General features: G+C 39.1%; 1 protein-coding gene across 6 annotated transcripts in view; it reads right to left on the reverse strand.

The window, feature by feature from the left end:
* The window catches only part of FAM3B (FAM3 metabolism regulating signaling molecule B), an 82,350-nt gene that overhangs the window by 37,031 nt on the left and 31,632 nt on the right, over window positions 1-13,687 (reverse strand). For all 6 annotated transcript variants that reach the window (XM_027774904.1, XM_027774906.1, XM_027774902.1 and 3 more), the window contains one exon: window positions 1,625-1,748. In XM_027774904.1, coding sequence (XP_027630705.1) covers window positions 1,625-1,748 — 124 coding nt within the window. The remainder of the gene's footprint in view (window positions 1-1,624; window positions 1,749-13,687) is intronic.

Raw genomic sequence — 13,687 nt, forward strand, 5'->3', positions numbered from 1 at the left:
AAACCAAACACCTGGCTTTTGACAGAAAGTGGAAGAATATGGAAGATTCACTGCTGAGTGAAGCAAGCCAGGCTATGAAGGAGAAACACTGTATGACCCCACTTAATATATACCGAGTGTCTGCACTCTATAACTGAAACTCATTGACTGAAGGATATACAAACACAGTAAATGGGTATAAATACCAGATATAGTGTATGTGGAAGAGTAGGGCCTGAGAAAGGACATGTAGAAGAAAAATATGAAAGCAAAGCATTAATGAAACAAAGAAATGTGGTATTATCTGTTGAAGATATTTTATAGTTTTATCAAAGGACTAGGGAGAAATGTTCGCATATTGAAATATTCACTTTGTAAGCTAAATAATGTGATTGAATGTATAAAATAAAATGAAATTTAAAAATTTGAAAAAAGAAAAAAAGAAAAAGTAAAAAAAAGAAAAAGAAAAACTGAAAACAACAAAGAATTGAAAGCAAACTGAAAGAAATGAAACTGCGTAATTAATATGCAACATAACCCATGAAAAATAAGTATTTGATATTACTTTGGCCATAATACTCTGATTATACACCCTTAGTGGAATATTTAAAAAGATAAAAAAGAATGGCAAAGCAAATTTTAAACTTCACTCAGTAGTTGTATTGTTAGTAGTATTAGTATTGTAATTTGAAAGCAAACATTAATGGCACTAGGAACCAGAGATTTTCAGCATAAGGAAAAACAGTTAAATTATAAAATCAAAGAATGTAAGGGAGGAAATACTGTAATGTCAAATTTGAATTGCAAATACTAAGGTAAGCTTATTATTTGGCAAAAATGCGTTTCTTAGCTCTGTCTACTAAAAGTGTTTAGAAACCAACCCAGTGGCTGTGAACACGATGTCCAGATCTTAGTTTCAAAATACCATGTCTTATTAAGGAAACTGTTCTTTAGAGAAATAGGTGCTTTTTTAGGTCAAAACAAAGAAAAGACTTTGGTGAGCTTAGTTCTATAAATCAAAGAAACACTTAAAAAACAATGTAGCTAATTCAAGAAGAAACAGATAACTTGAGTAACTCTAATTAAATAAACTGAATTTACCTTGGTGAGATAAAAACCTACCTCACAAAGACATGAGATTTACTAGGGAACTACCCAAAACATTTAAAAAAGAAATAATATCAGTTCTACATAAATTCTACCAGAATTGAGGAGGTGGAACTTTTCAATAAACTCATTCTATGTGGACTGCAAAGACAAACTAAACTTGCTTTAATTCATGAGAGTTACGATCATAAAGCAAAACAAAACTGTCAGCTGAATTCTGGTATATTCTCATGACTTTGAAGGGCTTTGCATAGACATACATACTCAAAGTAAAGTATAAAATACAAGCTAAAGTTTGTTCTAACTGCTATCAAATCACACTGTAAAAGAGCTCAATATGTGACACATTCAACCATTAGACCCTTTCCCCAGTTATTGCAGTGTGACATTCTCATTTCCATCTGGACACATTCGGCCTTTGGCCTGAGAACAAGGACATGTGATTCTCTTCTTAGGGCAGACTTGCTGCTTGGTCAGCCTTAGAGAAGGGAAAAGAATCAAGCAGGCTAGCTATGCTTCTTCAAACACCGGTACTCACAGTTCATCCTCAAAGCAGATTTTGGCGTACTTGTCTCGGCCGCCACCACTGAGTAACCTGTAGGCGTAGCTGTTAGGGGGACATGGGGCCCAGTGGTCACATTTTTGCCTTTTGGGGACTGGGGCTGTAATGAATGAGAAGATAAGAGTTAGTATCACAAAATTATTTATTAGATGAACCTGCTGCTTGACTGTGAGCTCCAGCAATTCTATTCTAACACTTCATACAACAACTCTGAATGAGAGTGGGGAAAAACCTGAGTGGAGAAAGGTTTCTAAATTCCATTAGGATCCCTGGGAATTCCCCTAAAGATACAAAATTAATCTTACTCAAAGATATGTTGAATAGGCATAACCATTTCAAAAGGGCTGGGCATCACTGCCCAGGGCTGTCCATCATAACTGACATTCTTAGTGTGTAGTGCATACTTGCATTAGAAAAGAAGAAAGATTATGGGGTCTAAAGAGTGTAGTGAATAATGAAAACTGACCATGGAGCATCTATACAGCTCATGTACTAATATAGCCTTAGATAGCTTAAACACACACACACACCCCCCACATACAATACACACACCACACATACTACACATACACATACACTCTACACATATACACAACACACACACACACTTCATAACTCACACCACACTATACACCTGATCAAGAACTGCTCTGAGCACTCTGACCATGCTGATCTGCTCTCCTTTAACTTGAGAACGAATAACAATCTCTTCTGCTTCTGATGCTATGATGTGAGAACTGGCAGCCACTGGGATGTCCCTCCTAGCACCCTCATTTCACAGAGGTCAGGAATTTGGGCAGATTGGAGTGCCAGGCTGAGGCTGGGGGACGAGCTGCCCATTGCCCCTGGTCACTCCTGGTATTCTTATTTCCCATGCTTGTCACAAGCGTCTACTGCATCACCACTATGTGCATATCCCTGTTCAGTTTATGAAGTATCTGTCACCCATAGGAGCCACAGAGATGTGCTTGGTTCAAATTTAGATCCCTAATCTTCAGGAAAAAATTCAGAAATCATTCTTTCCCCCTTCAAATTTGACTGGGAGGTTTGTGTTCTATTTTATAGGTTACTGTTCAAAGACCCCACAAAATTTATTTCTTTCATTGTAGGAATGAACTAAGTGTGCTTAGTTACTATGTAATTACTACATACAGTCAATAAATGGTGAAGTATACATAAGATATCATCAGTAAGAGATCAAGTATAACACTACAGAAAACCATCTAATAAAGAGAGACGAGAAGACAGGAACAAAGGATTAACAAAACAACCAGAAAACAGCGATGAAAATGTCTGTAAATCCTTACTGATCAATAATTATACTTAATATAAGTTGCTTAAATTTTCAAATTGAAAACATGGAATGGCTAATGGATTTTTATAAAGACCTAGCTATATACTGCCTACAAGAAATTCACTTCATCTTTAAGAAAACACATAAATTAAAATTTAGAAGGTGGAAAATATTCTATGCAAATGAAAACCAAAATAGAGCAGGGGCAGTCCTACATATATAATAAAAAAAGACTTTAACTCAGAAACTGTAAAAAGAGACAAAGAAGGTCATTATCTAAAGATAAAGCAGTAAATTCATCCAGATAATATGTCGATTATAAATACATATGCACTCAACAACAGAGAACTAAATAGATAGAGCAAAGAAAGATCTGAAGGGAGAGTCAGACTGCAATACAATAATAATTGTAGCGGACTTCAATATACCACTTTCAACAATTAATGGAACAGACAGAAAATCAAGAATCAATCAGTGAACTTTGTCTCAGTTCATGTTCATGTTGCTATAGAAAAATACCTTAGGGTAATTTATAAACAGTTTATAAAATTTATTTTCAGAAAATCAAGGTTTGTTTTCGGGTCAATGTTTACATGCTGGGCATACATTTGTGTGTTCATGATCTTTGCTGCTGGAAAGGCTCGAGGAGGATCATGGTATGAGACTCTTGAGGATGATCCTTCCCCTGTCTTTTCTCTCTCTCTCTCTCATAAAAATACATAAACTTTTTTTTTTTTTAAGAGATTTCTTTTTAAGCTTCTGGAGACTTGGAAGTACAAAGTCATGGCACTAGTAGATTCAATGCCTGGTGAGGGCCCATTTATCATGGATAGTGTTCAGGGAAAACATACTCCCATTCAATATCTTTCATAAGGACACTAATTGCATTCATGAAGGTACAGCCTTCATGACTTAATTACTCCCTAAAGACCCTTCATCTTAATACTATGACATTGGAAATAAGTTTCAACATACAAATTTTGGTGGGACATCAACATTCAGAACATAGCAGACTTAAACTATACTTTATACTCAAAAGACCTGATAAATGATAAATATATATAAATATATTCCATCTAACAGTGACAGAATGTATGTTCTTCTCAAGAACACTAAGCATTCTCTAGGACAGATCATATGGTAAGCCACAAAACAAGCCTTGACAAATTTAGTAAGATTAAAATCATGTCAACTATCTCTTTTGACCATAATGGTATGAAACTAGAAATCAATAATAACAGTAATTTCAAAAAATTCACAGCTATGCAGCAAACAACACGCTCCTGAACAACCAATAGGTCAAAGAAGAAATTAAAAGGGAAATTAGAAAATTTCTTAAGGTAAATGAATATAAAAATACAACATACCAAAACTTATGGAAAGCATCAAAAGCAGTTCTAAGAGAGAACTTGGTTTTTAGAGGTGGTTGCCTTAGAGCACTCAACAGAGAGAGAGAGAGACAGAGACAGAGACAGAGACAGAGACAGAGGCAGTGAGAAGGGAAGTAAGAAATCAACCCCCCAGTGAAGATGGCCATGCTGCAACCTCATCTTTGCCTTTCTCCTCCTGGGATCTTGGGCAAGGATGCACATGTGCCTGGTGTGAGTTTCAAGCTGCCGGATCTGGGACTTGAATCACAGTTGGCCATGTGGGAGTTCAGCACTATAACTGTTATGCCAAATGGTGGCCCCTAAGAGGGAACTTTATAACTATAAATGCCTATAAATAAGGGAGAAAGATCTCAAATAGACAATGTAATAAATATCTACATTAAGAAAGAATAAAATCTCAAATAAATAAGCTATTAATATATTTCAAGGAACTAGGGGAAAACACATGAACAAAATAAGTCCAAAGTTAGCAGAAGAAAAATAAAACTGACCAAGGTATCAGCAGAAATAAATGAAATAAAGACTGGAAAACCAATATAGAAGGTCAAAACGAAACAAAGATCTAGCTCGTTTAAAAGATAGGCAAACTCTTAGCTAGACTATGAGCAAAAGAGAGAAGATTCAAACAAAATCAGAAATGAAATTAATCAGAAATTATCATTAATATCACAGAAACATAAAAGCTCAAAGGAGATTATTATGAACAATCATACAAAAAACTGGAAAACTTAGAAGAAATGGATAAAATCCTGAAAAGATATAAGCTACTAAGACTAACTCAAAATGAAATAGAAAATTCAAAGAAACCAATAACAAGTAAGATTGAATCAGTAATGAAGTCTCCCACTCTATTGTTCAACCTTTCCTGAGAAACAGAATCAACAAGATGAATATACATATAAAAGAAGGAATTTATTACAGAAATTATTCCACATGATAATAAAGTAGAGAAATCCCACAATAGTCTGTCTGCAAACTGGAGAAACGGTTGTAAGGCTCTGAAGCAGTGAAGTCAATGATGCAGCTTCCAATCAGAGGTGGAAGGCCTGAGGGCCCTCAGAGGCCACGGTTGAGTCCAAGTCAAAAAGTTCAGGAATCTTAAGAGAAGACAAAAATCCTTAACTTTAACTTTGGAAAACAAAGCATGGAAGAAGATTGGTAATATTTTAGTCAAAAGTCACAAGATTGCCTTTCTTGAAATTAAAAAAATATATTAAAAATATTAAAAAGTCATGATGCATTTAAAAAAAAAAAAAAAAGCTCTGGAATCTTCAGTCTGTCTGGTTGAAGGGGTGTAGAGGCCAGGTGTAAGCAGAAACTGAATTCAGCCAACGGCCAAATTGTGGAAAACGTGCAGGCAGTAAGAGTAGAATACACACAGCACACTCTTGAAAGAAGGGTCCAGAGAAAGGGTGCGAACAGAATTGCCTAGTTGCTTTTTTGTCCATCCCACACCCCAGCCAAGTGGAAGGTGCCTACCCACACTAAAGGTAGTTCTTCACCTCGATCCACTGACTTGTGTGCCAATCTTGCCTGGTGACATTTTCCAGACACACCCAGGAAAAGTGCTTCATCAAGAATCTAGGCACCCAAAATTAACCATCACACCCATCAGAGTAAAGCCTAGGAACAGATGATTTCACAACTGAACTCCAACCATTTAAAGAATATCAATTCTTCTCAAACTTTCAAAAAGGTAAAGAGGAGAGAATACTTCCAAACTAATTTTACAGGGCCAGCAGTACCCTGATATTAAGCAACATGCTCCTGAGCAACCAATGTGTCAAGGAAGAAATTAAAAGGGAGACCAGACCAGACAAAGACTACAAAAGAGAAAAGTAAAGAAAAGAAAAGAAAAGAAAATTATATACCAACATCTCTGATTAGTATAAATGCAAAAATCCTTAACAACATACTAACAAACTGACAATACATTGAATCATGCTTACCATAAGCAGGGATGGAAGTTATGCAGGAAGCTGGGGTGCATAGGTCCAATACCCAATGCAGAAACAGTAATGAACCGGATTCTTTGTCTCACGCGCATGAAGAATTAGAAATGCAGATAGAGGGAAGGAATAGTAAAGCAGAATTATTAAAAGAGGAAAGGAGGAACAGAGCTCCCAGGCAGGCAGGGAAGAGTCCTGAACAGGGCGCTGAAGAGGACTGAGGCAGGGTTTTTTAAAAATTATTATTATTATTATTTTTTTATCTTGGTTAGGAGGGGCTTTGTCTGGGCTTGTTCTCAGGAGTGGCTTGTGCATGCATTCTCCTCATGGGGGTCATATGCTAGATGGGTCCAATTATTTCTCTTAATCTTGGAGTGGTTACAATGTCATGAGACTCTTTGTCTAAAAGCTTGGGGTCATAAAAACTACTATCTTATCTCCTTCATTGAATGTGGTGGGGCTTGGGGAGAAAAAAAAAAAAACCTTAGTTCTTATTTTTGCTTTAGGTCATGCTGCTGAGGTTAATTTTGAAATCATACTGCAAGATGTTTCTGTGAGCAAGTAGTTCAACGACAGCTGAGTTGCTACTGAGCTGTTGTGTCTCCATCTTAAATCCTAGCCATTTTGTGATTCTATTTTGGGCCTATATCCTAACTATATTCTTAGGGTCCCTGCCTCCTACTTCACAAGGATAATTCACATACACAAATTAATGAATGTGATATACCACATTAACAGGATAAATGAGAAAACCAATTATCATGTCAACTGATGCAGAAAAAACAAAATTCAGTGTCTTTTCATGTTAAAATATTTCAATAGATTACATATAGAAGGAATGTTTCTCAGTGTACTGAATACCATATACGACAAGCCCACAGCCGACATTACTTAATGGTGAAAGGCTGAGAGGAACAAGATTAGAAGCAAGTCAAAGAAGTCCACTATCACCACTTATACTCAACATAGTACTGGGAGTCCTAGCCAGACCAATGGGGCAAGAAAAGTAAATAAAAAGCTTCTAAACAGAAACAGAAGTTAAACTGTCTATGTCTGCTGAGGACATGAACTTATATAGAGAAAACTCTAAAAAGACTCTACCAAACATTTGTTGAGAATTGATAAATTCAGTACAGTTAGAGGATACAAAATCAACAAACAATAGCTTTTCTATACACTAACAACAAACTGTCTGAAAAAGAAATCCCGTTTATAATAGTTACTCAAAAAATTGCTTAGGAGTAAATTTAACCAAAAAGGAAAAGGTCTACACACTAAAAACTACAAAGCACTAATTTTACAAACTGATGAAAACAACAAAACTGATGAACGCATAAAGATAGAAAGATCTCCTGTGTTCATGAATTAGAATATTGTTAAAATGTTCACATTATCCAAAGTGATCTACACATTCAGTGCAGTCTCTACAAAAATTTCAATGTCATTCTTCACAGAAATAGAAAAAAACAATCCTAAAATTTCTATGATATCACAAAAGACCCAAAAACTCAAAGGAATAGAGCTGAAAGAACAAAGCTGGAAGCATCACACTATTTAACTTCAAAATATATTACAAGCTAGTACTCAAAACAGCATAATATTATAAAACAGACACCAGTAAAACAGGATAAAGAGCCCAGAAATAAACTCACATATTTCAGATCATTAGTTTTTTTGTTTTTTGTTTTTTTAAAGAAAATTTTTTTGCTATAGGGTGTGTGTGCTCACTGGAGAGACAAAGACAGAAAGCAAGAAATCATCCCCAAGGGGGGATGGCCATGCCACAATCCCTTCTCCTTTCTCCTCTCAGGATTTTGGGCATGCACGCACACACACCTGGTGTCAGTTTTATGTTGCTGGGTCTGGGATTCAAACTATGGTCAATTATGTGAGAGTCCAGTGACGTAACCATTACACCATCTGTTAGTTCTGAGATCATTAGATTTTTGACAAAAGTCCAAGAAACACAATGGGGAAGGGATGATCTCTTCAGTAAATGGTGTTGGGAAAAGTAGACATCCATATACAACAGAATGAAATTAGACCTTCATCTCACACCACATTCAAAAATCAAGTCAAAATGGATCGAAGACTCACAGGTGAAAAAAGTCTGACTGCTTTTTTTCTATTCCAAAATTCTTTCCAAACGGCCTGGGGAAGTCATGCCTACAAATATAAACAAATATTTGGTCCATTGCTCTACATCCTGTCCCTGGCATATGATGCATAGTAAGCTTTATCTTTGTTAAAGTAAAACACAGATAACCTTTTGCTGATTTTCTTTCTGAAACACAGACTTGTACTTTCCTTTCTAATCATTAACCTAAGAATTTCAAGCTTATCTGTAACAATACCCCACTTTCAGTCCCATCTTCTTAGCCTAGGCCAATATAAAGAATCCTTATGCTGAGTGTCAACACTCCTGCTTCAAAACCAAATAAAAGGAACCACTGTCTCTCAGCACCCTGAGAAATACTTTTGTCCTTCTCTGGCCAGATCACTCAATCTCATGCTTAGAATAAACTGTATTAATTATTCTCTCAGCAGAACTTAATTGTTTCTGTCAACACAGGTATGATCTGAAGCTATAAAATTACTAAATAAAATATAGGGGAAAAGTTCCATGACATTGGTCCGAACAATGATTCTTTTGCATATGACCTCCAAACCACAGACATCAAGAGCAAAAGTAGAGGGACCAGGAGTTAGCGTTATGGCTATGTTGCTGGACTCTCAAGTAGTCAACAGCAGCTCGAGTCCCAGACCCAGTGGCTTAAACTCATGCCAGGCGCATGTGCGTGTGTTCCCAAGATCCCGAGAGGAGAATGGAGGAGAAGGGCTTGTGGCGTGGCCATCCCCCCTGGGGGGGTGATTTCTCGCTTTCTGTCTCTCTGACTCTGTCTTTCTTGCGAGCACACGCGTCCTATAGCAAAAATGTTAAAAAAAAAAAAGAGCAAAAGGAGACAAATGGAATTACATCAAATTATTGGGTTATCAGGAAAATTATGGTACATTTTTGCATAGAAAAATACATCATGACTTTCCCAACAACCTAATAGAAAGCTTCTTCACAGCAAAGGAAACAATCAACAGAGTGAATAGAAAACCTATGGAATGATGGGATCAGCAGATGGCATAATGGTTACACCACTGGACTACCATGTAGTTGACATTGGTTCAAGTCCCAGACCTGGAGACTTAAAACTCATACAGGGTGCATGTGCATGAGTGCCCAAGATCTTGAGAGGAGAATGGAGGAGAAGGGATTACAGCGTGGCCATCTCCCCTCTTGGGTGATTTCTTGCTTTCTGTTTCTCACTGTCTCTCTGGCAAGCACACATACCCTATAGCAAAAAAAGATAACCTATGGAATGAAAATATATTTGTAAACCATACAGCTGATAAGGGACTTCTACTGAAAATACATAAAGATCACAACTCAGGGACCAACAGTTAGTGTAATGGCTATGTTGCTGGACTCCTATGTAGTCGACCGCGGTTCGCGTCCCAGACCCGGTGGCTTGAAATTCACGCTGGGCACATATGCGTGCGTGCCCAGGATCCCGAGAGGAGACTGGAGGAGGAGGAGAAGGGATTGCAGCATGGCCATTCTCCCGGGGGGTGATTTCTCGCTTTCTGTCTCTCTGCCTCTCTGTCTGCCTGGCAAGCGCAGGTGCCCTGTAGTAAAACCTCTTAAAAAAAAAAAAAAAAAAAAAAGAATAACAAGAAAACAGGTCAAAAACCTGATTGAAAAACAAAGGACCAAAAAGAATACTTTCCTAAAGCTGACATTCAAATGGCCAAGCGATATAGTCATTCCTCAGTATCCACAGGGGATTGATTCCAGGATTCCCGCAGATACCAAAATCCATCTTACAGTTGGCCCTCCATATCCATGGGCTCCACATTATTTGGATTATACACAGTTGGTTGAATCTGCAGATGCGGAGCAGTTCCCAACTTTGCAGATGTCCTGTTTGTGTATACTTCATTTGGGGAGAATGAGATAGGTGACCTTTATTATTAATAAGCACACAAATGTGCTTGCCTTAATGTGGACGGAGCTGCTCTTGTCAATCTCGTCCTGGTCCATGATTCCTTTAACTAGCCTTTGGGTTTTTTTTTTTTTTTTTTTTTTTTTTTTTTTGAGAGGTTTTTGCTATAGGGCATGTGGGCTTGCCAGAAACACAGAGAGACAGAAAGCAAGAAATCACCCCCCAGGGGGATGGCCATTCCACAGCCCCTTCTCTTTCATTATCCTCTCAAGATCTTGGGCATGCACGCACATGTGCCCAGCGTGAGTTTAAGCCACTGGGTTCAGGACTTAAACCGTGGTTGACTACATGGGAGTCCAGCGACATAGCCATTATGCCAACTGCTGGTCCCCAGATTTTGGCTTTTGGAGACAGACATTCCCAGGCCTTCTTGCCAGCATCATAGTGCTGAAACAAGCATACCGGATACAAAATCCTCCCAACTAGAGGATGCCAACCACTTTGGCCCACACAGGTGTATGATGTTCATCTACAGAGGTAAATGAGCTCGCATATCCATGGCCCTAATGATTCTTTTTTTTTTTTTTTAAGAGAGAGATTTTTTGCTATAGGGCACCTGCCAGAGATATAGAGAGACAGAAAGCAAAAAATTATCTCCCCCAGGGGGGATGGCCATACCCCTTCTCCTCTATTCTCTTCTCAGGATTTTGGGCATGCACACACATGTGCCTGGTGTGAGTTTCAAGCCTCCAGGTCCAGGACTTGAAACATGATCAGCCATGTGGGAGTCCAGTGACATAACCATAATGCCATCTGCTGGTCTCAGCCCTAATGATTTTTTATTTTTTTTCCTATATGTATTTCATTTATCACTGAAGAAAAAAACACAGCAGCAAGTTCTGTGTTAGCTTCAATAAGATCAAATAGTTAACCTTTAACATAGCTACTATACTCCAAAATTCAAGTCAACACAGTCACTACTAAAAATTACTTGTCAAAAGAATCTATCCTGAAGAAAAAGAAAATTAGGAATAAGAATTTAAAATGGCCCTAATGATTCTTAGAAGTTAAGGCTGGCCAGCTGCAATGGAGCAGTGGTAAAGCAATGCTTCCTGATGCCGAAGCCCAAGTTCATGTCTGAAGTCTCCCTGTGAATGCTGGGCATTGCTGTGTGCATGTGATCCTAGCTGAATGAGGCTGGGTACAAAGACCCTGTTGTAGGTGTCTCTTTCTCTCTCAGAAGAGATAGATACAATTTAAAAATAAGTAAGGCCATGAGAATACCATATACTTCTACAATGTCAGAGAATGTGGCAGTTAGGGCCGCAGATTAGAATAGGAGGTAGTGAAGGAAACCAAAAATGGTCATTTTAAAGTGAGCTGGAAAAATGTAAGCAGGCAAATCAAGTCTGATGACACTACAAAAGAGCCAAAGAGAAATCTCCTCATGAGGTGGATAAGGCGGCATCTCTCTGCTTCTACGCTGGTATAGATATCATGTCGCCATATTTGACCTTGCACTCACTGATTTTGCCTACCATGCAAATCACACATTCAGGTCAGTAAATCCCAAAAGCAATACAGAATGCAAAGGAAAGTTAAACTAGAAATTAAATCTCTAAGTAAGGGAGAAGAAGAGGATAATGTTAGGGTGGTCTTTGTTGCAGGCTGTGAAAGAATTCACAAACTCAGAAAGCAGAAAGAAGATGGTAAAGTGGTTACCATGGCCATCTTTGGTTCGAGTCCTGGACCCAGAGACTTGAAAATCATGCCGGGCGCGTATATGTGCACGCCCAAGATTCTAGGAGGAGAAGGGATTGCAGAGTGGCCATCCCACCTGAGGGGTGATTTCTCACTTTCCACTCTCACTCTGTCTGGTCTACCCCACCCCCCTTCTCCCTCAACTGAGTACATATGCCCTAAGGCAAAAAAAAAAAAAGTTTATTCACTTTCTGATAGAGGAAAGGGGCCAGATGCAGGAGTTGTATCAGCCCTGAAGGGGGCGGGGGGAGGGACAGGAGCTTTTATTGGTGAGAGGTTTATGATTGGTTAGTTAGGGGATTCTGGACCAGGATACTGTTGATCTTCCACAATCTCTGGACTATAGCATCTCTATCATTGGTTGTCATATCTGACCACTTTGATCTGCAATATACTTGGAGATTTGTTCATGCTTTAGTGTTAGCAAGAGACTGGGGTCTCAACTTGGGTATCTGTAGGTAGAGACTTAGGAAAACAAAAGCCAGCCATCTGCAGTGAGGTCAAGGAGGGGCCAGCTAGCTTGGGAAGAAAAAGGGAGGAGAAAAAAATGTCTGAAGCACCTGGGGGTTTTACATGAGCCTTCCCAATTAAAATACCTAAGGGAACAGTGAGAACCAGAATCAATTAAGTGACAGGGAGACATTGAGTTAACCTTTTCTCTAATCCCTAAGGCACTTTAGGATACTTTCTTAACCCTTTCAGATTATAAGGCAAAAGAGCAGTCCTTTCTAAAAAAGCTTGCAACATTTAAAATGATTTGAATGTTTAAGATTTAGCTAAGTGCCATGCCTGTGAACATGCAACAGTTTTGACTTAAAATATATTTTTCATTTAAAAAAGAGCAATGAATAGTTTCTAGGTAAAGTTTATTACACATCTGTTAATAAGAATAGTTACAAAGTATATGTGGCTGAAAGGCAGCTTGGCCTGGGCCTCCGTCATTTGAGATCTTCCCTTCTTGCTCCCTGAAGCTCTGGCACCGACAGGTGCTGGGCGCCCAAGTGATGACCTCAAGGAATCCTGCTTTGGCCCGTGGCAGGGCCCAATGGCTAGGTGGTTTTAACTGAGTTGTCATAAAGAAGGCACAATCTCAGGGGTAGGGACTTAGGGACCGGGGACATGGCCAGCCCAGCCGAGTGACATGGGCCTAGGCTGGACCTTCTCTGCCCAGCACACCCACCCTCAGACCCAACACAGGTGCCCAGAGGCCTGGCACTGGCATCTTCCAGCATGGCCTTCAGTAGAGGTCTTGCAGGGGCATGGTCCCCCACCCCAACTCCACCCCCACCCCACCCCCTGCCCCAGCATCCTCCTCAGGGTCAAGGAGCAGGACAGGCAGGTTATCATGCAGGGCCTAGTAGTTCATGTGAAGGCTACTCCCCTGGGAGTTACTCTCTTGCCAAGAGAAGTCAACCTTATTCCTAATTTGTATAGGTAACCTGTGGTTTATATTATTATAACTATTTTTATCTTTGAAAATAGTGATACTGGGAACCAGCAGTTAGCGTAATGGCTATGTTGCTGGACTCCCATGTAGTCGACCGTGGTTCGCGTCCCAGACCTGGTGGCTTAAAACTCACGCCGGGTGCGTGTGCGTGCATGCCCAAGATCCCGAGAGGAGAATGGAGGAGAAGGAATTGCGGCGTGAC

The sequence above is a fragment of the Tupaia chinensis genome, unplaced genomic scaffold, assembly GCF_000334495.1.
Source record: "Tupaia chinensis unplaced genomic scaffold, TupChi_1.0 Scaffold000492_1, whole genome shotgun sequence".
Taxonomy (NCBI): domain Eukaryota; kingdom Metazoa; phylum Chordata; class Mammalia; order Scandentia; family Tupaiidae; genus Tupaia; species Tupaia belangeri.